At 36.1% G+C, this 27,101-nt stretch overlaps 2 protein-coding genes and 1 pseudogene across 2 annotated transcripts; all 3 read right to left on the bottom strand.

The window, feature by feature from the left end:
* Positions 1-5,957: 5,957 nt before the first annotated feature.
* On the bottom strand, positions 5,958-6,899 carry LOC111149977 (olfactory receptor 8K3-like). The gene has a single exon (XM_022507264.1). The coding sequence runs from the start codon at positions 6,897-6,899 to the stop codon at positions 5,958-5,960; it is 942 nt and encodes a 313-aa protein (XP_022362972.1).
* An 11,072-nt stretch (positions 6,900-17,971) lies between these two features.
* On the bottom strand, positions 17,972-18,913 carry LOC111149866 (olfactory receptor 8J2-like). Its single transcript, XM_022507171.1, has one exon. It carries the CDS (start codon positions 18,911-18,913, stop codon positions 17,972-17,974), a length of 942 nt encoding a protein of 313 aa, XP_022362879.1.
* A 7,231-nt stretch (positions 18,914-26,144) lies between these two features.
* LOC111149867 lies at positions 26,145-26,988 on the bottom strand (annotated as a pseudogene).
* Positions 26,989-27,101: the final 113 nt, after the last annotated feature.

Consider the following 27,101-nt stretch of genomic DNA (forward strand, 5'->3'; position numbering starts at 1 on the left):
TTAGGCAAAATATGTGTTACTGCTTTATAATTTTGCAAGAATTCTTCTTTGACTAAGTTTGTATTTGTAGATCTTTTAAGCTTAGTTCCAATCTCCATTAGATGTGCATTTAGTCATTCAAGGGAAAAATCTGATGGCATTCCAGAAACTTCCAAGGCTTGTAGGTAAGGAAGCAGGGCAGTCCTCTTATTAATCAGGCTTTAGGGTGTGGTGGAGACATTAGGTAGTGATACCAATGTTGTAATCATTTGTTTCCACATCACCTCCAATTAAAGTGGTGATTTGCAAAGGACATTGATGCATTTGGGAAACACAAGGCACATTTGAAACAGAGAAATTGTGTTGTACCTGAGTTTTCGTGTCCGAGAGATCACCAAGGAGCCAACACCCATGCAATCACACAAGGGTTCATTTAACAAGCTTAAGCTTGGGCCCAAGTATACCCAACACAGTGGAGTAGGGACTTGGACCCTGAACCAGATTACAGTCAGAGTTTTTAAAGGCAGAGTAGGGGTGGACTCGGAGGTAAGTGAGGACAAAGGGGATTAGGGATGATGTAAATCTCTAAGGAATTTTGGAAGCAAGGTCTCCAGGACCTTGAGGGGCTAGCTATTGTTGGGAGAAAGGTTATTTATTACCAGTAATAAAAATCTTCTCGTGAGACCCTTTAGATGTTTATCAGTGGGTCATATGCTTGGGAATGATTGCTGACACTATCTTGGAGGTTTAGAGATAAAGTTTCCTAAAGGAATTATTAAAGTAGACTTATAGAATCCCGTTTGGACCTGTTGGAGTAGGGGGTTGGTCAGGCTACGATTGTCCTTAGCAAAACCTCAAGGTGAGGGCAGTTGAGTCCCCAGGGGAGATCCACTCTGTCTATTTCAAGGGCTTGTCAGTAGGTGAATAATTTTAATGATTTTCTTCTGCATCTGTTTCCCACATCATTCCCCCTGAACAATTTTGACCCTTAAATCTTTAAGGTTGTTGAAGGTGGAAGGTCTCATCTTCTGTAGTTTCTTCGTACTGAATAGGGGCGTAGAGTTGTCCCTACCCACTCAGGTCAACACTGGTCAGTTGGGTAATGTGTAGGGGAGTTACGAAAGACAGAGGCAGCTGAGTCCAGGGGACACTGCTCAGGTGATCTTCTCAAGTGGAAAGGATCATCTGTGGAAATTATGACAGCGAAGGAGTTGAAGTCAGGTGAGGAGACATGGGAGAAAATAGCAAAACATGATTAGTGTTACAAAAAGAAAATGAAGCTCAAATAAGTTTTTTTGCTATTTCACAAAAAACTCTTTTCCAGTCCAGGGGTTTAAATCAATCATTAAAGGAGAGAGGGACTGTTTAAAGTGCTAACCTGAGTAGGTCAGAACCCGAGAAATAGTTTGTGATAATCTGGAACATCAAGATGGCTGCACTTATGTCAGGGCTAGACTTGAGGTGGGTACAGCCTTGTTTTTCTTGGTCTCCACATTATAAACATACTGAGATGATCCTTTTACTTGAGAAATAGTTGGAAAACATTATGGAAATCTGTTATTCTTGAGGTTAAAAATTCTGAAAAACATCCAATTAAATATATATATAACAATATCATATTTGACATTCTGTAAGGTCCAAATGAAAGAAAATAATCAGAAACACTTAACGTTTTGGGTGAGAATTTTCTTAATAAAACCCCTTTTCAGGGATTGCCTTATTATTATTATTATTATTATTATTATTATTCAGAGTATAAGCTTGCTGCATCATAGTAAATAAATTTTAATAAAGATCTTAAAACTTATATTCACCCAGAAACTTCAGTTATCAAAACAGATAATTAAATAGATGGCTAAATCATCACGGGGTGATGCTATCTCTGGAGAGTCGGTAGTCTGAGTGAGTCACAGAGACAGGTGCAGTCCACTCCCTGCTGAGGGGGTATCTCTCAGTGCTCCCATGTGTTCCTGACACAAACCAGTGAAAAGGATTTACTGGCATCTTTCTTCCTTTGAGGTTTTCTCTGAGAAAAAAGAATACAAGTTAATTAAGCCTAAAGTTTTCAAGCGATGCTGTGGTATATCTGGTAATTATACAGGATATCGTTATATTCCCCTAAAAATAAAGTTCTGTTAGATACCTTTCCACACAGTGTCTCCTGCTCAAGTCTTTCTACTCTAACACAGAGATCTGGAATAAAAAACAGTGTAACTGTAGGAAAGGTATTTTCATTATTCTCATAATGCTTGACTATCTCCTTTTATTACAGTGGCTTTTTAGGACTTTATGTCTGGGGACATAATGGTGTTTAAACGATGCATCATTGAAAATTTACAACTAATAATAAAATATATGTGGAGCTGTTTCTCCCCTTTTGTGGTGTTTTAAACTTATTATTGAAGCATAATACACATATTAAAAATGCATACATCATACATTTTTACAACTCGAACACAACTATGAAATTAGAATACAGATTAAACAGCTATAACAATAACAAAAATAAAACATTATCAGGACACCAGAAGAATGCTTCATGCTCCTATCACACACACACACACACGCACACACACAAATACAAACACACACACAGATATGCACATACATGGATAACTCCTACTCTGCTTTCTAACAGCATAAATTGTTTTCACCTATTTTTGTTACTTCATATAAAGAAATACGGTACACATTATTTTTTGTCTGGCTTCTTTCAGTTATTATGTTGTTATAGGTAGCTCTATGAGAAATCTAGAGATCTAGATCTAGATTTCTCATTCTTATGTCTATGTACAATGTCATTTTGTGAATATACCACAAATTAGTTATTCATTGTGAAATTAGTTATTCATCATCAAATGTTAGAATTGGTTTGAATTTGTAGATTTTGTGACTGGTGGTATTATAAACATTTGGATGTTTGGATGAACATATAACTTTTACACTTCTGGGTTTTTAAAAAATAATAAAACTTGGATTTTTGTCATGTATTTATGAAAGAGAATCATTTATAATTTATTTAAAAATGTCCTAATATATAGAAACATTTCCTGAAAATGGTAATTAAAGACAGCTCATTCCATATCCTTCACAACCACAGGAATATTTAATCTAGATTGGCTTAATCTTGAATGTATTTCTGTTTGGTATATTCATTGTTGAATGAAATTGAGAACATATTTGTGTGTTTAATGGCCATTTAGGTATTTTTTTGAAACATGATTATTAGCATCTTTTGTCATCTTTGCATTGTATTTCATGTCAACTATTAATAGATTTTTAAGAGTTACCTTTATATTTTGCACATGAATCCCTTTCAGCTCTCTGTCTGATTCTGTAGGTCTGATAAAGGTATCCTCTCCCAATATGAGAGTTTCCTTTTCACATTATTAATTTTGATAAGCAGAATTTCCATATAAAACTCAATTAATCATTTTAAATCTTAGACAGCTATTGTTTTGTGTGTTCTGTTTAAAATGTTGTACTATATCACATGTTCTATATCACATGTTCTATATCACAAAGTTGTCCCACTATGATCTCCTTTCAAATGGTTGTTTTTCATGTATAGATTGTTAATCTAAGTAGAATTGGTTCTGTATAGGTCCTGGGTATGTGTCCAGATTCTTCTTTCTTTTCCCTCAAAATAGTATATTAATTACCTAATAGCATTTATTGAAAAGATCATTCTTTCTTTTTTCAGGAAATATTGATGACAATATATATGTGGATCTCTTTCTGAAGTCACCATTCTATTCCATTGATCAATTAGTCTGATTTCTGGAAAATGGTTTCCTTCTTTTTTTTTTTTATTGAAGTGCAGTTGACACACAATGTTACATTAGTTTCAGATGCACAACATAGTGAATCAACATATTTATAGTTTATGTTATGCTCAGTGCAAGTGTAGCTGCCACCTGTCACCATACAATGCTATTAAAATACAATCAGCTATATTTCCTATGCTGTGGCTTTTGTTCCTATAATTACTCATTCCAAAACTGGAAATCTGTATCTTCCACTCCTCCTCACCCATTATTTCTCATCCCTGTACTACCCTCCCCTCTGGCAACCATTAGTTTGTTCTCAGTATTCATGGATTTGTTTCTGCTTTTTGTTTAATTGTTTCATTTTCTATATTCCATACATGTGAATTCATACAGTATTTGTATTTCTCTGTCTGATTTGTTTCACTTTCCATAATACGATCTATGTCATACATGTTGTCACAAATGGCAAGAACTCATTCTTTTATATAGTCGAATAATACTCCACACACACACACACACACACACACACACACACACACACACACACACATATATATGTACATATATATAGTCTACATTTTAAAAAAGATTTTTATTTATTTATTTGACAGAGAGAGAGAGAGACCACAAGTAGGCAGAAAGGCAGACAGAGACAGTAAGAAGAAGGCTCCCTGCTGAGCAGGGAGCCTGATGTGGGGTTTGATCCCAGGACCTTGAGATCATGACCTGAGCCAAAGGCAGAGGCTTAACCCACAGAATCACCCAGACACCCCTATATTCCACATTTTTATCCATTCTTCTATCAGTGGCTACTTAGGCTGCTTCTCTATCTTGGCTACTGTAAATAATCTTTCAAGAAACATAAAGGTGCATATATCTTTTTGAATTCATATTTTCATGTTCTGTGGGAAAATACCCAGTAGTGAAATTACTGGATCACATGGTATTTCTATCTTTAATTTTTAAAGGAAACTCCATACTGGTTCAACAGTGATTATGCCACTTGCGGCCATGTTTTCTTAAGCACTATAGCTTTGTAATAGGTCATGAAATCTGGTGGTGTAACTTTTGCAACTTTATACTCTTTCTCCAAGACTGTCTTTAACTTTCTGGCATTTTGCCTTTCCTACTAGATTTTACAATCAACTTCCATCATCCTGAAATATAGAAAAACAAAGAAGGAATGAAGAAAGAAAGAATTATTTACAAAAAATTAAGACAATTTTAAAAATAATTTTAAAAACAATCTAGCTTTATTAAAGGACTGGTATCTGTTTTAGAATATGTCTGTGTTCTTTCTTCTAAGATATTCTGGATCCTTTTGTATGGTATATGCCACAGTATGTCTTCCTTTATATCAGCAATGTTTTGATAGTTTCTAAGAAGAAAATCATGCAAATCCTTCATAACAATTTTCCCTAAGTATTATACAGTTTTTATTTCCAGTATAATAGATAGCTTAGTATTAAATTTTTTCCTGGCTTTTGCTAGCATATAGGAAAAACAAAAAACAAACAAACAAACAAACAAACCCTGATCTTTCATATGCTGAATTTACCTACACCAATCTTACAAAACCACTTACTCTTTCTAATGTTTCAGCATGAAGAGTTGTTTTGAATTTTTAATGTACACAATTAGGCCTTCTGAAAATCACCACACTTCTATTTCTGCCTTCCCAAGTATATACAGGTATACAAATTTTCCCTTAGAAGAATCTGAGCTGCCAAACCACAAGGGGATAAAATTAAAGTATTATTAAGGCAGATATTCTTGATTATTCATTGATGGGTATATTCCCTCCATAAAAAAACAGTAAGTGCCATCTTCCCTATGCCATATGCCAGTGGGATGGGCATATTTATTTAATATTAAATACAAAATGCCTTTAAAAAAAGATTATCTAAGCAGAGATGTACTTTAAACAAAATAAAACTTGTCTTTGATTGTCACCCAAGTACTTGGCAATGTGAGAATTAGTCTCTTACTGAAACATTTACTCTTACTCTTTACTCTTACTCTTTATCTCTTACTGAAACCAAAGTTGATAGCAGAAGGATGATCACTATCAAAACACCTATAAGCTGAAAACAGGAAAAAATATTTCTAGTTTTCTATGACTCTTACACATTACTGCTTCCTAAGCCCTGTGACATATAGACAGTAGTCTATAACTTAATTTATTGTATACATAGTCTATAGTGAATTCTATATAAGTAGTTTGTGCCACTTTTTCCATATCCTATGCAGGGCACATTTTACCTCTTTGTTCCTCAAGCTGTAGATCATGGGATTCAGCATAGATATAATCAAAGTGTAAAATACAGAGGCAAATTTATCTGTATCAAAGGAATGATTGGTTTGAGGCTGCAAATACATGAAGAATAGAGTGGTGTATAATACAAGGACCACTGTCAGGTGAGATCCACAGGTGGAGAAGGTCTTGTGCCTGCCCTCTACAGAGTTCATCCTAAGAATGGCCATTAGGATCAGGATGTAGGACACAAGCACTATCAGAAGAGATGAAGCCAAATTAAATGCTGAAAAGATCAGTATTATCAACTCAATATCATGTGAACTTGAGCAAAGCAAAGTTAACAAGGAAAGACTATCACAGTAAAAATGTCTAATGACATTATGGCCACAGAAGGATGATGTGAAAATCTTTTCGGTGACTATCACAGAAAGAAAAGCACTGTAGACATAAGGGATGATTACCAGCACCCAGCACACCCTTTGTGACATAGCAATTGTGTAGAGCAGAGGGTTACAGATGGCCACATAGCGGTCATAGGCCATTGTGGACAGAATGAAAAGCTCACTGATGATGAACAAGATGAAGACAGACAGCTGTCTAGCACACCAATTGTAGGGGATTGTATTTTGGTTAGTTACAAAATTTACCAGCATTTTGGGTCCCACAGCTGTTGAATAACCAAGATCAATGAAAGCCAGGTGTCTGAGGAAGAAGTACATGGGTGTTTGGAGCCTGGAATGAATGTTGGTGAGGATGATCACACCCAGGTTGCCCACCACTGAGACTGTGTAGATGATGAGGAAGAGCCCAAAGAAGGGAGCCTGCAGCTCCAGACGGTCCGTGATTCCCATTAGGATGAATTCTGTTAGCGCTGTTAGATTTTGTTTGTTCATCCAAGCTGTTAAGGAAAATTGCTGTGGGAACAACCATCACAAGAGTCATAGAGTTTCAAGAGACAACGTCTGTTGACATTTTAGGAGGCAAAGCCATTGTGGGTAAGAAAAATTCAATTTTTTAGATGGGTTAATTTAAAATAAGACTCACCTCCATCACTGAACCTGGAACTAATAGTATTCCCATTCCACTACCCGTTTTTAATGCATTCTTGTTCCACTATGCTTTTATGAGTTTAAATATTATTTAATGATTTTTTATGATGATACATAATTTAGCTACTATGCAGACATTTCCAACATGCCCACTCTAATGTACATAAATAAATGTTATTTTTTCTATGATAATGTATCTGAGTATTTAGCACTTTGTTGTGGAATTTTTCAGTTTTTGATCTGTGATATGTTGTACACCAATAAGGCCTGCATCTATAAGTTATTCAATATGGAAAAGAAGAATTATCTAATATTCCTACCTTTGCTTTGACCTTAGTACTAATATCTCTGAAATGAAAGGTTTAATTGTGTGGTTGTATTTTCTAGCACATCTTAAGACAAGTAAACATTATTAGAATGTATTTGCTAATATACCACCTAAAATCATCCAGTAAACTCTATAAATATACTTACTTAAGCAAGAAAGAGAACTCTCACTCTAAATTAGGGGATCCTATTTCAAATGTTTTAGATGCTGGCAAATAACACTGCATGAAGTACATGAATGAAAGAGTAACAGGGAGTAAAGAGAAGGAGATATGGCATGATTCATTGTAAGTACTTACATTTTATTCATTTAAATGACATGGAGCAAGGCAAATGATTATTTGATCTGAATAAAGCCAACTGGATATAGCACGGAGACAAATGGAGTACATTTATTATATTTTACTTTGATTATTATTCTTAACACTTTGTATCATCTTCAACCAAGTCTACATAAATGTTCTGTGTCAGTACATTTTATTTAAGGTTTGCACCTTATTGATCTCTACTTTTCTAACTCCTTTCTTCTTCAGATTGTTTTTAAAGACAGGTGCTTCCAAACTTTCATAGAAAATAAAAATCAGGGATGCCTGTGTGGCTCAGTTGGTTAAACAGCTGCTTTCACTCAGGTCATGATCCTAGGGTCCTAGGATCAAGTCCCACATCAGGCTCCTTGCTCAACAGGGAAGCTTGCTTCTCCCTCTGCCTGCTGCTTCCCCTGATTGTGCTCTCTCTCTGTCTGACAAATAAATAAATAAAATCTTAAAAAAAGCACCCATATTATTTTACTAACTACTCCAGATTGAAAAAATGTGAACCCCACTGCAACTCATCCTTAGAAGATAAAATCATGATTTAAAAAAGAAAGATACAATAATAAAAGAGACACAGAACATATTCAGGCTTATAAGTTCATTTTATATATATATATACACACACAATATTAATATGTCATTGATATCAAATTTAAAAGAGTATAAGAACTACAGGACAGTTGTTTAAGCTGTGTTGATCACATATTTGTCTGGATGGTTTAATTTTGGCAAATTATAATTAGAATTCATATTATCACAATGAGTTAGAAAAAAATTGAGCATTTGAATAGATGAAGAATTAATACCAATTAGAATGGACAAAAGCAATTGAGGAAATATATATATATATATATATTCAACTGTTTTCTTTAGTTATTTTCATTGTATTCACTCAAATATCTGGATCTAAGTAGATCATTTCTCTGATACATAGTATAATCATCTATGAATTACATAAAATTTCAGTGTTTTCCACAATGATCTCTTCCATATTTTAAATCTGAGGATAAAGACAAAAAAAACCTATTACACATGACCTATAGTGTGTTAAAAATTCAGGAATATTTTCACTAACTGTCATAAAATATCCTCAAGAAAACCAGTTATTTTCAAATAAATATTTTCATTAACTGCAAAAAAAAGTTAAGAAGGAATAAAAATTATGACTATGTGTATAATGTTAGTTTCCTTTTTTTTTTTTTTTTACTTAAGGGAGTAAACTGAGTAAATGAACCCTAACACAACATCACATGTGCCTGCTCATCATAATTCCACACATGTAGCTCCTCCACAAAAGTTGATAAAGGTTCTTAAAAAGAATTACAACTTGGTGATCACGGCTTTGTAGTAAAGCTTGAAATCAGGTAACGTGATGCCCCCAGTTTTATTTTTGTTTTTCAGCATTTCCTTAGCGATTCATCGTCTCTTCTGATTCCATACAAATTTTAGGATTATTTGCTCCAGCTCTTTAAAAAATACCGGTGGAATTTTGATTGGAATGGCATTAAAAGTATAGATTGCTCTAGGCAGTATAGACATTTTTAACAATGTTTATTCTTCTGATCCAAGAGCATGGAATAGTCTTCCATCTTTTTGTGTCTTCTTCAATTTCTTTCATGAGTGTTCTGTAGTTCCTCGAGTACAGTTCCTTTACCTCTTTGGTTAGGTTTATTCCCAGGTATCTTATGGTTCTTGGTGCTATAGTAAATGGAATCGATTCTCTAATTTCCCTTTCTGTATTTTCATTGTTAGTGTATAAGAAAGCCACTGATTTCTGTATGTTGATTTTGTATCCTGCCACTTTACTGAATTGCTGTATGAGTTCTAGTAGTTTGGGGGTGGAGTCTTTTGGGTTTTCCATATAAAGAATCATGCATGGTACTGGCATGAAAACAGACACATAGGGGCGCCTGGGTGGCTCAGTGGGTTAAAGCCTCTGCCTTTGGCTCGGGTCATGGTCTCAGGGTCCTGGGATCGAGCCCCGCATCGGGCTCTCTGCTCAGTGGGAGCCTACATCCTCCTCTCTCTCTCTGCCTGCCTCTCTGCCTACTTGTGATCTCTGTCAAATAAATAAATAAAATCTTAAAAAAAAAAAAAACAGACACATAGACCAGTGGAACAGAGTAGAGAGCCCAGATATAGACTCTCAACTCTATGGTCAATTAATCTTAGACAAAACAGGAAAAAATATACAGTGGAAAACAGACAGTCTCTTCAATAAATGGTGCTGGGAAAACTGGACAGCTATATGCAGAAGAGTGAAACTCTACCATTCTCTTATACCATACACAAAGATAAACTCAAAATGGATAAAAGATCTCAACGTGAGACAGGAATCCATCAGAATCCTAGAGGAGAACATAGGCAGTAACCTCTTCGATATCAGCTACAGCAACTTCTTTCAAGATATGTGTCCAAAGGCAAAGGAAACAAAAGCGAAGATGAACTTTTGGGACTTCATCAAGATCAAAAGCTTCTGCACAGCAAAGGAAACAGTCAAAAAAACAAAGAGGCAACCCACAGAATGCGAGAAGATATTTGCAAATGACAGTACAGACAAAAGGTTGATATCCAGGATCTATAAAGAACTCCTGAAACTCAACACACACAAAACAGACAATCATATAAAAAAATGGGCAGAAGATGTGAACAGACACTTCTCCAATGAGGACATACAAATGGCTATCAGACACATGAAAAAATGTTCATCATCACTAGCCATCAGGGAGATTCAAATTAAACCCACATTGAGATACCACCTTACACCAGTTAGAATGGCCAAAATTAGCAAGACAAGAAACAACATGTGTTGGAGAGGATGTGGAGAAAGGGGAACCCTCTTACACTGTTGGTGGGAATGCAAGTTGGTGCAGCCACTTTGGAGAACAGTGTGGAGATTCCTCAAGAAATTAAAAATAGAGCTTCCCTATGACCCTGCCATTGCACTACTGGGTATTTACCCCAAAGATACAGATGTAGTGAAAAGAAGGGCCATCTGTACTCCAATGTTTATAGCAGCAATGGCCACGGTCGCCAAACTGTGGAAAGAACCAAGATGCCCTTCAACGGACGAATGGATAAGGAAGATGTGGTCCATATACACTATGGAGTATTATGCCTCCATCAGAAAGGATGAATACCCAACTTTTGTAGCAACATGGACGGGACTGGAAGAGATTATGCTGAGTGAAATAAGTCAAGCAGAGAGAGTCAATTATCATATGGTTTCACTTATTTGTGGAGCATAACAAATAGCACGGAGGACAAGGGGAAATGGAGAGGAGAAGGGAGTCGAGGGAAATTGGAAGAGGAGGTGAACCATGAGAGACTATGGACTCTGAAAAACAATCTGAGGGTTTTGAAGGGGCAGGGGGTGGGAGGTTGGGGGATCCAGGTGGTGGGTATTGGAGAGGGCACGGATTGCATGGAGCATTGGGTGTGGTGCAAAAATAATGAATACTGTTACACTGAAAAAATAAAAAAATTAATTAAAAAAAAGAATTACAGCTTTATAAAGTGAATATAATGTATGCTTTGAAGTGCACACACAGGGTGTTATATAACTAATTTTACTTCAAGATTCTCCCTCAACTACATGTTTTTGAATTTTATTTTTTACTTATATGTCAATGTTTTGCTGGTCTCTGTTTATTAAAATTGCCATAATCTGTCTCTGACCCCATTTACTATAGGTTTGCTGCCATAGTAACAGTCATTTAATTAGTTCCTAACTTGTGACTTCTACATTCATCACTACAGTTAACAACTTGTTTGTGCGGTCCCCACTGACCCATGTATGAATATGTCATAATAGCTACTGGGGCCCTGCTTTGGGATAAAATGAGCACATTCCTTTATTTACACAAGGATGGATCTATTCCAAGATCTCTTTTATCCACATACATTCCACCATCAGTACATACCACTTCATACTGTGGACATCCAACTTATGAATATATATTGCTTGAAGGAATGGTAAAATCTGCAGCAAATAATTAGATATACTTTATAGAGCTAATATTGTTTTCTTTGATTTAATACACTATTTTTTATTTTTATTTTTTTATTTTTTTTTAAAGATTTTATTTATTTATTTGACAGAGAGAGATCACAAGTAGACACAGAGGCAGGCAGAGAGAGAGAGGGAAGCAGGCTCCCTACTGAGCAGAGAGCCTGATGCGGGACTGGATCCCAGGACCCTGAGATCATGACCTGAGTCGAAGGCAGCGGCTTAACCAACTGAGCCACCCAGGAGCCCTAATACACTATTTTTTAAAGGAACCCAAATATTCATCTCAATTTGAAATGGAAAAATACACTAAGTATAACCCAGGTCAACAAAGAAGTTCAGAAATAATAATAGAGATAGATACACATTAATTTTTTTAAAGATTTTATTTATTTATTTGACAGACAGAGATCACAGAGAAGCAGGCAGAGAGAGGAGAGGAAGCAGGCTCCCTGATGATCATATCCAATGTGGGGCTTGATCCCAGGACCCCAGAATCATGACCTGAGCCGAAGGCAGAGGCTTTAACCCACTGAGCCACCCAGGCACCCCAGATACACATTAATTTTAACATAACATTACTATTTGAATGCCTATGGCGGTGATAATGTAAATGAAGTAGTTGTTGAAGTGACCAAACATTGACACACACCTGGACATATACCTTATAGCAGAGTGGGTGGGAGGAGACTTCCAGATTCTGTTTTCCTCCTGGGCATGTGCTTAGCTAATTTCTCATCCTCCTGGTGGATGTGGAGAAGTTGCTGAGCTGTAGCCTCCTGCAGGGACAGCCCCTCCTTGTGGGCAGCCAATCTCCAGCCCTGCTGTGTGCTAGTCCTGAGTGTCTCCCACAGTGCCTTTCTCTTTCAAAGTTTGTAATTCCCTATGGTTTGAGCATGAAATGCAGATAAAATTCTGAAAAATTGTGAGAGATGAAGCAAACAAAAAGAAAAGCGATTACAATATAAAGGAAGATGTCACAGGTATTAAGGGAATGTTAGCTTGCACCCTATTGACTATCCATTGGTGTCAAGGCAATATTTTGAGCAAACATACCTTAATATGGAAATTTTTTACTTAAGTATTTAATAAGGGTTTTAAATTGATATATAATCTGAGTACATGTCTTAGATTAATTACTTTGTGATTGGGTAAACATTAATTTTTATCATTCAGTAATCTATTAAAATATGAATTTTAGTGTTTTTTTAAAATCATTACCTTTTCTGACACCTATAGCTCAAATTATGTTTGTGACTTTGCATTAAGAAGTAGATATTTTGGGGGCGCCTGGGTGGCTCAGTGGGTTAGAGCCTCTGCCTTCGGCTCAGGTCGTGGTCCCAGGGTCCTGGGATCGAGCCCCGTGTGGGCTTTCTGCTCGGTGGGGAGCCTGCTTCCTCCTCTCTCTCTCTCTGCCTGCCTCTCTGCCTACTTGTGATCTCTGTCTGTCGGATGGATAGATAAAATCTTTAAAAAAAAAAAAAAGAAGTAGATATTTTGATATTTACATTTTAGTTAACCCAAGTCATGTACATTTTGTGAGGTGAGGTAAGAGTTTGTATCAAAGATTGATGACAAATTTTTGGTAACAAAATTTCTCCAACCTAGTTGATGGTTGTTGTTTGTACAAGTACTTTTATGTATTGAAAGAGTCAAAACCAATTCTGGACAGGTGTGTAGAAAAGGGAGTGACAACTGGTGGCATTATTTATTGCATGGTCTTAGGCTTTATAAGTAATAGTTCTGTTTAATAAAAGGAAAAAAATTCTGTAGCTTTTAACTGAGACAGAAAAGTAAGGAGGGACAGAGAGAATGAGTAAGAGAAATGCACCAGTATTAGGTTAAGATCCAATATATATGAGGGATAAAAGAAGTACAGTGGAGAATTATTTTGTGGTAGAGTAGTTAAGTTTCTCTAAGCAGAAGGAGACCTGACCTAGCATAGAAACCTCTATTTTGTCTCCTGCCACCCGTACCTGCAGTGATTTCTACTTCTTTTTTGAATGGTTTCTTTGAAAGAATTTTTTTCCTTTCCATGGAGGTAGCTTGTAGAAATAGCCATTTGGAAAGCAGAGATGATAGATGTGCCATATGGCATGTAGACATCTGATGAAATCTTACGGACTTGCAGGAAGATGGCATTTGCCACTGAAACCAAACTTATGTAGACTTTAAGGTGCGGAGCATGGCCAGCAATCCCTACACCAATGGATGAAAGATTACTCCAGACTTTGCTGTGAAAGTGAAGAAAAAACAAGGGGCTTAACGTTCAGAGATGAAGACCCTTTGCTCTTCTTTGCTGTCACCTTTATTTGTGCTTCAGGATAATTGGAAATTTTTATTACTCTCTTGAGCAAAGTGATGTGTGACACGAAGTGTTACAGAAAATAGAAGAGTTTGATTACTGGAAAGTTACAATGTGCTGATCAGCGTGTTCTGGGACTTCTGCTAAACATAAATTTGGGGGACAATGCACACATCTCTTAGTCCACAGGACAGCTGTTTGCACTAATAAAGCTTCTGGGAAGCTTTCACCTGGCAAAGTGGTCACCCAGGCCTCAGCATTCCAAAGACCAATGCCCTTCTCTGGAACCTTCCATTTCCCCCAGTGGCCTCCATGTTACATTTTAGCAAGCCAGTTATTATGGATGATTTCATGGTCTACATTAATCCCAACATTAAGGGATAAGAAAATCTCCATTGGAAGCCTAATTGTGTATAAGTGATATGTGAGCCCATGTATACGTATGCATATCATTTGGAACCTTTAATCAAATACTTTCTACTTATCCTTCAAAAGGACTATGTGTATAGATTGTTTAGGACAAATTTTGTAGCTAATGTAGAGAGTGTAACTAGTGTAAGCTTTTGTGACACTACTCCATTGAGTACTAGTCAATGAGACATGAAGACTTTGGATTGCCCAGTTTCATAAAATATGCCAATATGGATATAGATATTTGAAGCAGAAATGGGTTCTCTGCCCTAACAAAGATTCCCAGAACTATGAACATGGTGCCTTCCATATGAAGAGATTTGCTGGTGTGATTAAGTTAAGGACCTCCAGATGGGGAGGCTATTCTGTACTCTTCTGGGTGGGACCAATGTAATCCCAAGAAGGAGAGAGAGACAAGAGAGTCCAAGTCAGAAGGACATGTGACAGTGCAAACAGAGGTCAGAGTAGCAGGGTCACTGCTTAGAAGGGGTTGCCAAGCAAAGGATGAGAGTTGCCTCTAGAAGCTGGAAGAGGAAAAGAAACAGATTCTTCCATGGCAGTCCAGAAAAGAACACAGTGGGCTGACATCTTGATTGTAGCCCAGTGAGACTCATTTTTGAACACCTCCAGAACTATGGGATAAGTTCTGCTATATCAAGCCACTGAGTCATTGGTGATTTGTTATAGTGGCCCTGGGAAACTAATACACGTGACAACGTCATTATTTTTAGAAAATGCATATATGTATTTGTGCCAATACCATGCTGTCTTGATGATCACAGTAATATAGCCTGAAGTCAGGCATTGTGATGCCCCCAGGCTTGGTTTTCTTTTTCAACATTCCCTTGGCGATTTGGGGTCTTTTCTGGATCCGTACAAATTTTAGGATTGTTTGTTCCAGCTCTGTGAACAATGTTGAAGGTGTTTTGATAAGGATTGGTTTGAAAGTGTAGCTTGCTCTGGCAGCGTTGACATTTTCACAGTATTCTAATCCATGAGCGTGGGATGTTTTTCCATCTCTTTGTGTCTTCCTCAATTTCTTTCATACGTGTTCTGTAGTTTTTAGAGTACAGATCCTTTACCTTTTTGGTTAGGTTTATTCCTAGGTATCTTATGGTTTTTGGTGCTATTGTAAATGGAACTGATTCCTTAATTTTGCTTTTTCAGTTACATTGTTAGGGCATAGAAATGCAACTGATTTCTGCCACGTTATTGAATTGCTGTAGGAGTTCTAGTGATTTTGGGGTGGAGTCTTTTGGGTTTTCCATATAAAGTATCATGTGATCTGTGAAGAGAGAGAGTTTGACTGAGTAGCATGGGTGCTTGAAAGAGCTGGGAAAACTGCACAGAGAAATCAGAGTGTGTTTTAACAATAAAACCACTAATACATGTTTTTGTTAAGATTGTACATAAAATAGATCAAAGCACATTATGTTATTTTCAGCTTTTCAGATTCATTGCATTTTTCCAAGTAGTGTTGAGTTTATTTTGAATACTTTATTTTTATGAATCTAATTGTTGTAAATTTATGTTATATAAGTGCTGATGATAGACTTATTGATATTTGTCTATGCTTATTTTTTGCTTATCATTTTAAAAAATTAAGCTTTTGTGCTTAAAACAAATAAAAGTTTCACAGGGGTTTATTTTATGGTATGAGTTCTTTTATTTATTTATTTATTTAAATTTCTTTTCAGTGTAACAGAATTCATTGTTTTTGCACCACACCCAGTGCTCCATGCAATACGTGCTCTCCTTAATAACCATCACCTATGAGTTCTTTTAAATAAAATCCTAGGATGTGAAATAAAAAGAAAATACTTCTATGTAAATCAAGTTAAAAGGTAGAAAACACTAAGGTTTTCATTCTTGACTTTAATTCATTGAATAAAATACATAAGATTGGTAGACATGCAAGTGTGACTTTAGCTCTGTTTCTCCAATTCTGTTTGTGGAACTGGACTCAAAGACAATGCCTATCTGCTGAGGAATATACTTCCCCAGTTGTATGTATGTAGGCTGGTACTGCCAAATACAGCCACAGTTAGGTAAACCAAACAAACAGAAAATAAATTATCTATACTATATACTTTTATATATTTATAAAATAATAAAATTTAAAAATCCTAAAGGCTAATGCTATTAAGTTATTGCCAATTTTGTCTGTGGAGACCAGGAATATCCACCATAGAGTGTGACTCTTCTATTTTTGGCTAGCTATTCTGCTCATTAAAACTAAAGTTAAGAATTAGCTCATGAAACTGAGTGTCACAATTTCTGGGTTTGATTTATTTTTGAGTTCCCTGAAAATGTCATAAATCTGCATTATTTCCAGGCATTGCTTAACCTATCATGGCATTCCCCATCTCTCTCATGACATTGTAGTTCACAGCATTTTGCATATACAGACAGAAATAAGGCACAGAATGACAAGTAACATTTATGTATATATCATATTTATTTATTTATTGGCTATACTGCCTTTGAGATTTGGTGTCACTTTGAGGGCAATAAATTTTTTTCTTTCATTTTCTAATATTTTCCTCCAAAACACTACACAAAAATTCTAAAAGAAGTGTTATTTGCTGTTATGTTTTTATACCACAGATGATTACCTCCACACAATGTTAAGGAGGAGAAGAGGATTGGAGAAAATTAATTTTATATCATATTGAGATAAATATCAACATTTTGCTTTGTGCACATGCACATGTGAGCAGAATCAACAGTGGAGTCCCCTTTCATACATTTTATTCTGTTTTGTCACATGGCCTATTTCCATGTAAATCTAAGCATTTTTTGTTTAGTCTTCATTTTCTCCTGAACAGAAATGATATAAATATGATAAAAATGATATAAATATGTGTTATGTACAAGATAAAAATGGATTCTAAAAGGTTAAGAAATTGAAAGATAAAATAAATGAAAGTAAAATAAAACTTCTATCAGTTGAACAAAACAGATTTGTGGCAAGTAAGATGACCTGACTCAACCACATTCTAAGAAATGTTTCTCTCATACCTTCATCAGCTCTCAGACTTCCTCTTTCATGGCTAGAAATTATAAAAACCCAGTAGTGAGTTGTGTTGCACCTTAAAATGTATTTATTTTGGAATTATTGCTTACTACTTAAATAAATGTACTTTCTTTGGTCAACTAATACATCTTTGTATTAGCAAAAATTAAGTATTTGAGGTTGCAATAGAAAGGATTAAGATTTTCTTATTGAAATCCATGGAATTTTTGGCTATTTATTACCTCTGTATTTAATAGAGATTAGCTTTTCAGGAGTAAATACAAACCCTTAAATAAAGACTCTTGGGCGCCTGGGTGGCTCAGTGGGTTAAGCCGCTGCCTTCGGCTCAGGTCATGATCTCAGGGTCCTGGGATCGAGTCCCGCATCGGGCTCTCTGCTCAGCAGGGAGCCTGCTTCCCTCTCTCTCTCTCTCTCTCTGCCTGCCTCTCTGTCTACTTGTAATCTCTCTCTGTCAAATAAATAAATAAAATCTTTAAAAAAAAAAAAAAAGACTCTTGTAGTTTTAAATTTACATCAATTTGGAAGCTGCCATGGGTTATTTAGGAATCTCTTGAATGCATCCTTTACATCTTTATTCCTTAAGCTGTATATGAGGGGATTCAGCATTGGTATCACCAGGGTGTAGAAGACAGAGGTCATTTTATCAGTACGTAAGGAGTGGTTGGACCTCGGTTGCAAATACATGGAGAGAAGTGTCCCATAGAACACAGTGACAGCCATCATGTGAGGGGCACAGGTGGAAAAGGCTTTTCGTCGACCCTCTGAGGAACGGATCCTCAAAATGGCAAGGACAATGTTGAAGTAGGATGTTAGAACAATACTCATAGAGAAAAACAAGTTGGTCCCTGCAGAGGTAAACACTATTGTTTCTGGGATGTAGGTATCAGAATATGACAATGCCAACAAAGGGACAGTATCACAGTAAAAATGATCGATTACATTGGAAGAACAGTATGACATGGAGAACACACAGGAGGAGACAGTCAGTGCTGTGGTCAGACTGTAGAGGTAAGTGAGGGACACCCACAGTATGCAAATCTGTGGAGAGACCACCACCATGTAGAGCAGGGGCTTGCAAATAGCCACGTAGTGGTCATAGGCCATTGCAGCCAGCATGAAAGTCTCACCAATAATGAAAACTAAGAACCCACCCAGTTGGGCTGCACATCCATAGTAGGATATGGTTTTCTTTGTAACCAAGAAGTTTACCAGCATTTTGGGGGCAATGACAGTAGAATCGCCAAGATTGATGATAGCCAAGTGCCTGAGGAAGAAGTACATGGACGTTTGGAGCTGAGAGTCAACACTGGTGAGGGTGATGATGCCCGGGTTCCCTGCCATGGTCAGCCCATAGATCAGCAGGAAAACAAAGAAGAGTGGAATCTGGAGGTCTGGGTGATCTGAGACTCCCATGAGAATGAACTCGGTCACCTGGGTGAGATTTTCTGAGGCCATTTATTTTGTTGTTCTCATCCTCTAATGGGAAAATGAAAGGGAAGTAATAGATGGTAAGTAAATTTTTCTGGCAGATGCAAGATTGTAAACCATTTTATTTAAGTGGGATTATTTCTGTTCATAATTAAAGATATCAGTTTTATTTGTATTTCTCCCAGTCCTTTAAAAATATTCAGAAATATAAACTTTGTAGACACCAATTTCATGTTGTTAGAACTGCTGTACCAAGCTATTAATTTTTCACTTCTGTGTTAGATATAATTCATATTCATTGAATATATATTAATATACTTTAGTGTATATATTAATATTTATATGTATATTTTAAACATAGTAATTACAATATTGCATGAATATATATTTACATATATATAAACATGCTTCTGTATATGTATTCAATGATAAAAGATAGCTATGGAGAAGAAGTTGTTGAGCCAGAGTGACTTCCAGTGACTTTCAGTTATTTTTTTCCTTAGACGCCACTAGCTTTCTCTTTGGCCTATAACCGGTCATCAACCTTGGAAATTTTATATTTCTGTCCAAAATACTTTGTGTATGCTGGGTTTTCCTTCACTTTCTATCACTTTCTATCTAATGATCAATGCTGCTTCAGCTGCCCACCAACTGACTACACCTCAGTAGTCTTGTTTCTTAGTGTCAATAAGAAACTGATTTTTTTTAACCTAATCACATTTCCTTTCTTTTGATAAATGATCTCTCCTTTCTACTACTCCAACCTCTACTTGCTCAGATGCTGCTTTATCATGGTTTTCTGGCAGCTCGCTCCTTTTTTCTTTCTTTCTCTCTCTCTCTTTCTTTTTCTTTCTCCCTCCCTTCTTTTCTTTTCCTACCTTCCTTCCCTCCTTTCTTTTGTTCTTCCTCCCCCCATCCCTTCCTATCTTTCTTTTCTTTTTCTTCTTTCTCTCTCTTTTTTTCCCAGTTTGTACTTATTTCTTTTAAAATGTTTAAAGCCTATTTTCACGTTTCACAAAATATTACTTGTACATTTGATTTCCTCAAGTTTGATCACTTTGTTTTCTTTGTGCAGAGAACTCTAAGGTGAAGAGTGCTAACATTATTCAATATGTAGTGTACTCTGGGCCCAGGACTATGCTAGCCATTTCAAAATAATTATCTCATTATTCAGCAAAAGTGTCCTAGAAGGTGGATGTAGTTATCTCTATGTCTGATTGAACAGTTGAGGCTCAATGAGGCTAAGTCTTGTGAAGAATCTATATAGGATATTGGTGAATGGTATGGTTTTATGGTTTTGTTTTACTTTATGTGTTTTGTTTGCTTGTTTGTTTGGCCAGTTGGTTGGTTGGGTATTAGGCCACCAGTTACTAGCTGTGGGATTTTTATTAAGTATTTATATCCTTGTGTTGTATGAATGTATTGAGATACTAGGCAAGCAAGTATTATTAGTACAGAGTTTATTAACAATGAATGCAGAATAATTGGTACTATCAGTTCTTGTTATTAACATGTTTTAAATGATTTTTCTAATGTTTCCTCTTTGTGTCCCAGTGACTCATTCCTCATTCTACCCCATTGGGGAGTTTCATAGTTGAAATGGGAATAATAAGTGAATTATAATTTTGTGTATCTAGGCAACTGGGACATGTGATTTCTAGCTACATATGTAACAAACAAATCAGGCTGTGTTCCCCTGCAAACTAATTCTTTCTTAAATCTGTGGTGTTTGTTTAATCAAAGATATTTTAATACATACATTAGGTATGTCTTGTCAGGTTATACAACTGTGTTGCAGTAGATATCCCATATCTCTTTTCACTTACCACCACATCCGAAAAGAAATGCATAGGTAAACTTCTGGTGGAAAACACAGTGGCAACATTCACTTTAAACAAAACATTTGAAATGTTAAACAAAACATTTCCTGTTTAAACAAAACATTTTAATTTGACTGAAACTGAAACAGTGAACGTTTCAGTTCATTTCACTGAACTTTCATGTTCACTGTTTTACTCTGAGATATAATACACTCAATAACTTTATCCTTAATTTAGCAAAGTAAAAACAAAACAAGACAGAACAAAACAGCAATAGCCAAAATTTTGGATTGTGGATGTGAATTCATGCAGTTAACTTCAAAGAGATACATTTGTATATATAATTACCTGTTATTAATTGCTTCTTCTAAAGAAATAGTACTAATGGCAAAGCTAGGATTGCTTTTTTGTCTTTTGATAAGTATATATCACTGAATTAAAGTATTTTTCTCCTGTTTCTTCAGAAAGGTTTCAGATTTGTTTCTGATAAAGTTATGTCAGATTTTTACATATGTTTTTTCAAGTTTGTTTTTGAAAAGAAATATTTTATAAGTCTACCAAAATGCTAACATGTCAGGAAAAGAACTTAAAAAAAATGTACCTAATATTCATCATTTATATTACTATTTGGCCAAGAAACAACACTCAAAATGTTTTAAATAGCTACTGAAATGATTTCAAGAAATATTCTATTGGTCTCTTTCTGTACAATTTGTCTTAAACTTATTTACACCTGAGTTGTGTTCGGGACAAACTGCACCTTGACAGGAGCTGTCAGTGTCCACCAGAATTTGAAAGCCTGCCAGCTGACATCAGGGAACCTTTCCATCATAGGGTTTGTCACCCTGGACAATGTGAACATCAGGGAGGGGAGAAACTTCTTTTTCTTGATGTTAAACAATTTAGAAGGTCTGTCTTGGAGAAGAAATCAGATACTTCAAATCACTTAAGATTCCCGTTCGGTAGAGAGTGCCTTCAAAAACATCAGTTCTGCCAGCTCTAAAGCAGAAACATTCCTCTTTATCCTAAGGTAAAATAGAATCTTTGTTGTTCTGTGGAAATGATCACACTGTCTAATTTATCAGCAGGGATGCTGGGGACCACGCTTTGAGTCATTTCTCTGTCCCTTTCACTTAGCATTCAGAGAACAGAGATTTAAGTCCTCAGAAGAGAACGGAAAAGATATTTCAGTCCTGAGTCTGATTTGAATCCATAAAGCTTCCAAGATACATGGTCTTCACATCCAGGATGAATACTAAGTAAATGGTTGGGGTGAACCTACCTGTCCAGAGATCTGCTGAGACCCACTGTGAAGGTTCTGCAGGAGGCACGCTGAAGAAATTTATCTGTCTGAAGTTTCTGAGGAGCAGCACACTAAAATAAGCTCACTCATGGGTTCGGTCCCTACACATGAAAACAGGAATTTCCAGATAAATTTCTGGTTCCTCAGGGAAAGAAAGACCAATTATGCAAGTCTCCACACAGGAATTGCACCCGGAAAGTAAAAATGTGGGGCCAGCCTAGGCAATTGCTTAGATGATTCTATTGAGTAACAATCTCATGCAATGATTCCACCCTTTGGGTGTTTGTTTCTTTTGAATTGTCCCCTGTGGTGGTTGGGAAGTGTGGCTGCTGGTCCTGGGGTGGAGAAAATCCAACAGTTGGGAAAGCCCAGGATTCTGGCTCCAGTGTTGCATTTTACTGTGAATGTTGGGAATAGAACTGAAGGCAAAGGCTCCATTCTGGTCAAAAACAAGACCTGGTGTAGTTGCCATAAGAGTCATTCAGAATGTTCACGGTAATAAGAAGACTAAATTTCAGTCATTCTAGAGATTTTTACAAGGTATCCATCAAATGCCTGGTCCTAATTCTGGTTTTTAATTAAACTTATTTGATGGAAAATGCATTCTTTTGTATAATCTGTGATATTTCCCCACACATGTATAAGTACTGTAATTAAATATTGATAACATTTTATTTTATTTCTTGTATGGGATTTTCTAGTCTATTATCTTTTTAAGTGAAAAAGGTATGTCTAAATAGTTTGTCTTTGTATTAATAACTTCTAAAATACTACCCAAGAAAGAGTAGGTGTTCAAAGATATTTGCTGACTTACTGACTGATGCAATGGATGATGAGTAAGTGAATAAGTGAATATAATATCCACCTTAAAATTCTGAAATAAAATATGAGGTTTTGATTTCAGTTCCAGCATCTATCTTTAATATGATATTAACTCATAAAAAAACAGTGATAACCTGCATAATGTTCTCTAGAATATTCACTACTTTAGGGCAGGACACTTCATCTCGGTGTTTCTAATATCTAACACAGGCATAGCCCCTTCTAGGTTCTACTTCCTTTTTTTTTTTAAGTTTTATTTATTTATTTATTTATTTGACATAGAGAGAGGATCACACACAGGCAGAGAGGCAGGCAGAGAGAGAGGGGGAAGCAGGCTCCTGGCTGAGCAGAGAGCCTCATGCGGGGCTCAATCCCAGGACCCGAGATCATGACCTGAGCTGAAGACAGAGGCTTAACCCACTGAGCCACACAGGGACCCCTAGGTTCTACCATTTTTGAAGTAATAGTCAAATTGTGGGCCATTGGGAGGAAATAACAAAGATATTTACACATCTTAAATTACTATGAGGATGAATTGAAATCCTTGAGGTCCTTTCCAAAGTCAAGTATCCACAGGAATGTTGTGTTGTTGCCTCCTCTGAAATGTCATTTGTAGATTATCTGTTATGTTACCAAGTTAGTCTGTGCCCTGGTCAGTCAATCGGACTTTATTCCCTCATCAGCTCTGCCAACTTCCCTGTGTATTTAGCATTTTTTAGGAAAAAAGTATAGCTTTTACACTTTCCATTTTTATTGATGCTTTATATTAAAATTTGTTCTCTCATTTGAACTTTATTATTTATTGCACAAGAAGTATTGTCCACTTTTTAAATTGTGAATATGTTACGAAATAAACTTAATTTGGTTAAACATAAAATTCTAAGATAGGACAGGATCATCATGGATCACAGAATTTTACCTTTCAAACTACTTGTAAGAGACACATACATGTCTACATTCCTATACATACACACACATATATATGTGCAGGTAATGACATTATAGATTTTTTATTTTTATACCTCATATAGATGGCATCATGTATTATTTGTCCCTCTGTGACTAGCTTATTTCATTTAGTATAATGTCTTCAAGCATCCATACTGTCTTTTTTAAAAAATAAAATGTATTTACTGTTATATTTTTGGATACATAAATTATATATACTATCACTAGTTATGCGGTTTTACAATTGTGCATGTATATATAATTTAATTTATATATATTCTCGATAATAATTTTTCTATTATATGCAATAAAATAATTGCCTTTTCAATTTGCTTATGACATCCTGCCAGGAATGGCCAGCAATCCCTGTACCAATGGATGAAAGATTACTACAGACTTTGCTGTGAAAGAGAGGAGAAGGCAAGGGGGTCAATGCTCAGAGACAAAGACCCTTTGCTCTTCTTTGCTCCCACCTTTATTAGTGCTTCAGGATAATCATAAGTCTTTATTACTCTGTTTCTCAACCTAGTGATGTGTGACAGGGCTCTTACGGGAACTAGGAGGGTCTGATTATGGGAAATATACAATATGCTAATCAGTGTGTTCTAGGACTTCTGCTAAACATAGCCTAGGATACTGTGCATACATCTTTTAGATCACAGGACAGCTGTTTGGGCTAAGAAAGCATTGGGGAATGTAACTCCCTGTACCATTCCTACATGAGTGGTCACGCAGGACTCAGCATTCCAAAAGCTTGTGCCCTCCTCCAAACTTTCCATTACCCCCAGTGGCCCCCATGTAACATTTTATTTTTTTATTATTTTTTAAAAATTTTTTATTTCTTTTCAACGTAACAGTATTCATTGTTTTTGCACCACACCCAGTCCTCCATGCAATCCGTGCCCTCTCTAACACCCACCACCTGGTTCCCCCAACCTCCCACCCCCCGCCGCTTCAAAACCCTCAGATTGTTTTTCAGAGTCCATAGTCTCTCATGGTTCACCTCCCCTTCCAATTTCCCTCAACTCCCTTCTCCTCTCCATCTCTCCTTGTCCTCCGTGCTATTTGTTATGCTCCACAAATAAGTGAAACCATATGATAATTGACTCTCTCTGCTTGACTTATTTCACTCAGCATAATCTCTTCCAGTCCCGTCCATGTTGCTACAAAAGTTGGGTATTCATCCTTTCTGATGGAGGCATAATACTCCATAGTGTATATGGACCACATCTTCCTTATCCATTCATCCGTTGAAGGGCATCCTGGTTCTTTCCACAGTTTGGCGAATGTGGCCATTGCTGCTATAAACATTGGGATACAGATGGCCCTTTTTTTCACTACATCTGTATCTTTGGGGTAAATACCCAGTAGTGCAATGGCAGGGTCATAGGGAAGCTCTATTTTTAATTTCTTGAGGAATCTCCACACTGTTCTCCAAAGTGGCTGCACCAACTTGCATTCCCACCAACAGTGTAAGAGGGTTCCCCTTTCTCCACATCCCCTCCAACACATGTTGTTTCCTGTCTTGCTAATTTTGGCCATTCTAACTGGTGTAAGGTGGTATCTCAATGTGGGTTTAATTTGAATCTCCCTGATGGCTAGTGATGATGAACATTTTTTCATGTGTCTGATAGCCATTTGTATGTCTTCATTGGAGAAGTGTCTGTTCATATGTTCTGCCCATTTTTTTATATGATTGTCTGTTTTGTGTGTGCTGAGTTTGAGGGGTTCCCCATGTAACATTTTAGCTAGCCAGATATTATGGATGATTTCATGCTCTACATTAACTCCAACAACATCTTTTATGAAGTTTCAAATTTGATGTACTCACATTATTAGTTTGTATTTATTTGCAAATTACCTAACTTAAAAAAATAATTAACTGAAGGATTCTTCTAATTTTAAATGCTCTGAAAATAATAATAATGTAATTATTTGTTTTTCATAATAAATATTACTTCAGAATAAAATTGACTTTACATAGTCACAATAGCCTGTTTTTTATTTTTTGCCATAAACTGCCTTTTCTTATAAAATTGGATCTCTTTTTATATCCTTTCATCTTTCTACTCCTGGCCTTTGATTCTTTCTCATTACCTGTTTTGCCACATGTACATCTTCTCTACACCATGTTATTCAGATGCAAGTTGTTACTAGTTTACTATATATGAATGTACCTCTTAAAATGATATAATTTTGTAGGTAATTAAATTAATGTATATTATAACCCAAATGTCTCTTTCTGCAAGTTCATTTAGAAATATGACTGGTACATAGAAGTCCATCTCTAAATATATGTTGACTTCAATTATCTTTGTTTTCCCCTCCCAAGGAATATAACAAAGCTTAATGTTGATAACTGAATTCACAGAAACCACATAGTATAGTCAATTGAGAAGATATTGCATACTTTTTCCCACATCTTTGTCCTGCATATTTTACCTCTTTGTTCCTCCAGCTATAGATCAAGGCATTCAGCAGGGGCATAGCAATGGTGCAAAGTATGGATGCCACTTTATCAGTGTCAAAGTAATGACTTGGCTCAGGTTGCATATACATAAATATCAAAGTCCCACAGAACACTGTGACTACTGTCAGGTGGGACCTACAGGTGGAAAAAGCCTGTGCTGTATTATTCATTAATACATGAATGATAATAAATTAATTAACTTATTATTATTTAAGTAATAAGTGATTATAATGAATAATTTTTATATGCAACATATATTTAGAGATTGAATTCTATGTACCCATCCTATTTCTAAGTGAACTTTCAGAAAGAAACATTTGGGTTATAATATACAATAATTTAATTACCTGCAAAAATTATAACACTTTGTTAAGCAGTACATTCATATATAGTTAACCAGTAACAACTTGTGTATGAATGACACAGTGTAGATAAAAGGCTGAGTTCACCCTGATGATGGCTACTGGGATCAGCAGGTAAGCTGCAAGAACTATCAGAAGCAGTAAAATCAAATTTAAAACAGAAAATCATAATCGTCAATTCAATTTTATGCATATTTGAGCAGAATGAAGATAACAAGGGGAGATTGTCACAGTAGAAATGACTTACAATATTGTAGCCACAGAAGGATAAATTAAAAATGTTTATGGTGACTAGAAGAGAAACAAATGTGCCACAGCACCTGACACATCCTTTGTGCCATGATGTCAGGGTAGAGTGGAGGGTTATAGATGTCCATGGCAGGGATTATAGGATAGCTGATAGAATGAACAGCTCAAAACAATGAACATAAATAATGTGGAAAGCTCCCATGTGGTGCAGGAACAAGAGATTGTATTTGTTTCCTCAATA

The sequence above is a fragment of the Enhydra lutris genome, unplaced genomic scaffold, assembly GCF_002288905.1.
Source record: "Enhydra lutris kenyoni isolate GAN:26980312 unplaced genomic scaffold, ASM228890v2 scaffoldscaffold22, whole genome shotgun sequence".
In the NCBI taxonomy this organism is placed as follows: Eukaryota; Metazoa; Chordata; class Mammalia; order Carnivora; family Mustelidae; genus Enhydra; species Enhydra lutris.

Bases quoted from the DNA above. Each gene is read 5' to 3' on its own strand.
- LOC111149977 (XM_022507264.1), bottom strand. From the start codon at position 6,899: ATGAACAAACAAAATCTAACAGCGCTAACAGAATTCATCCTAATGGGA.
- LOC111149866 (XM_022507171.1), bottom strand. From the start codon at position 18,913: ATGGCCTCAGAAAATCTCACCCAGGTGACCGAGTTCATTCTCATGGGA.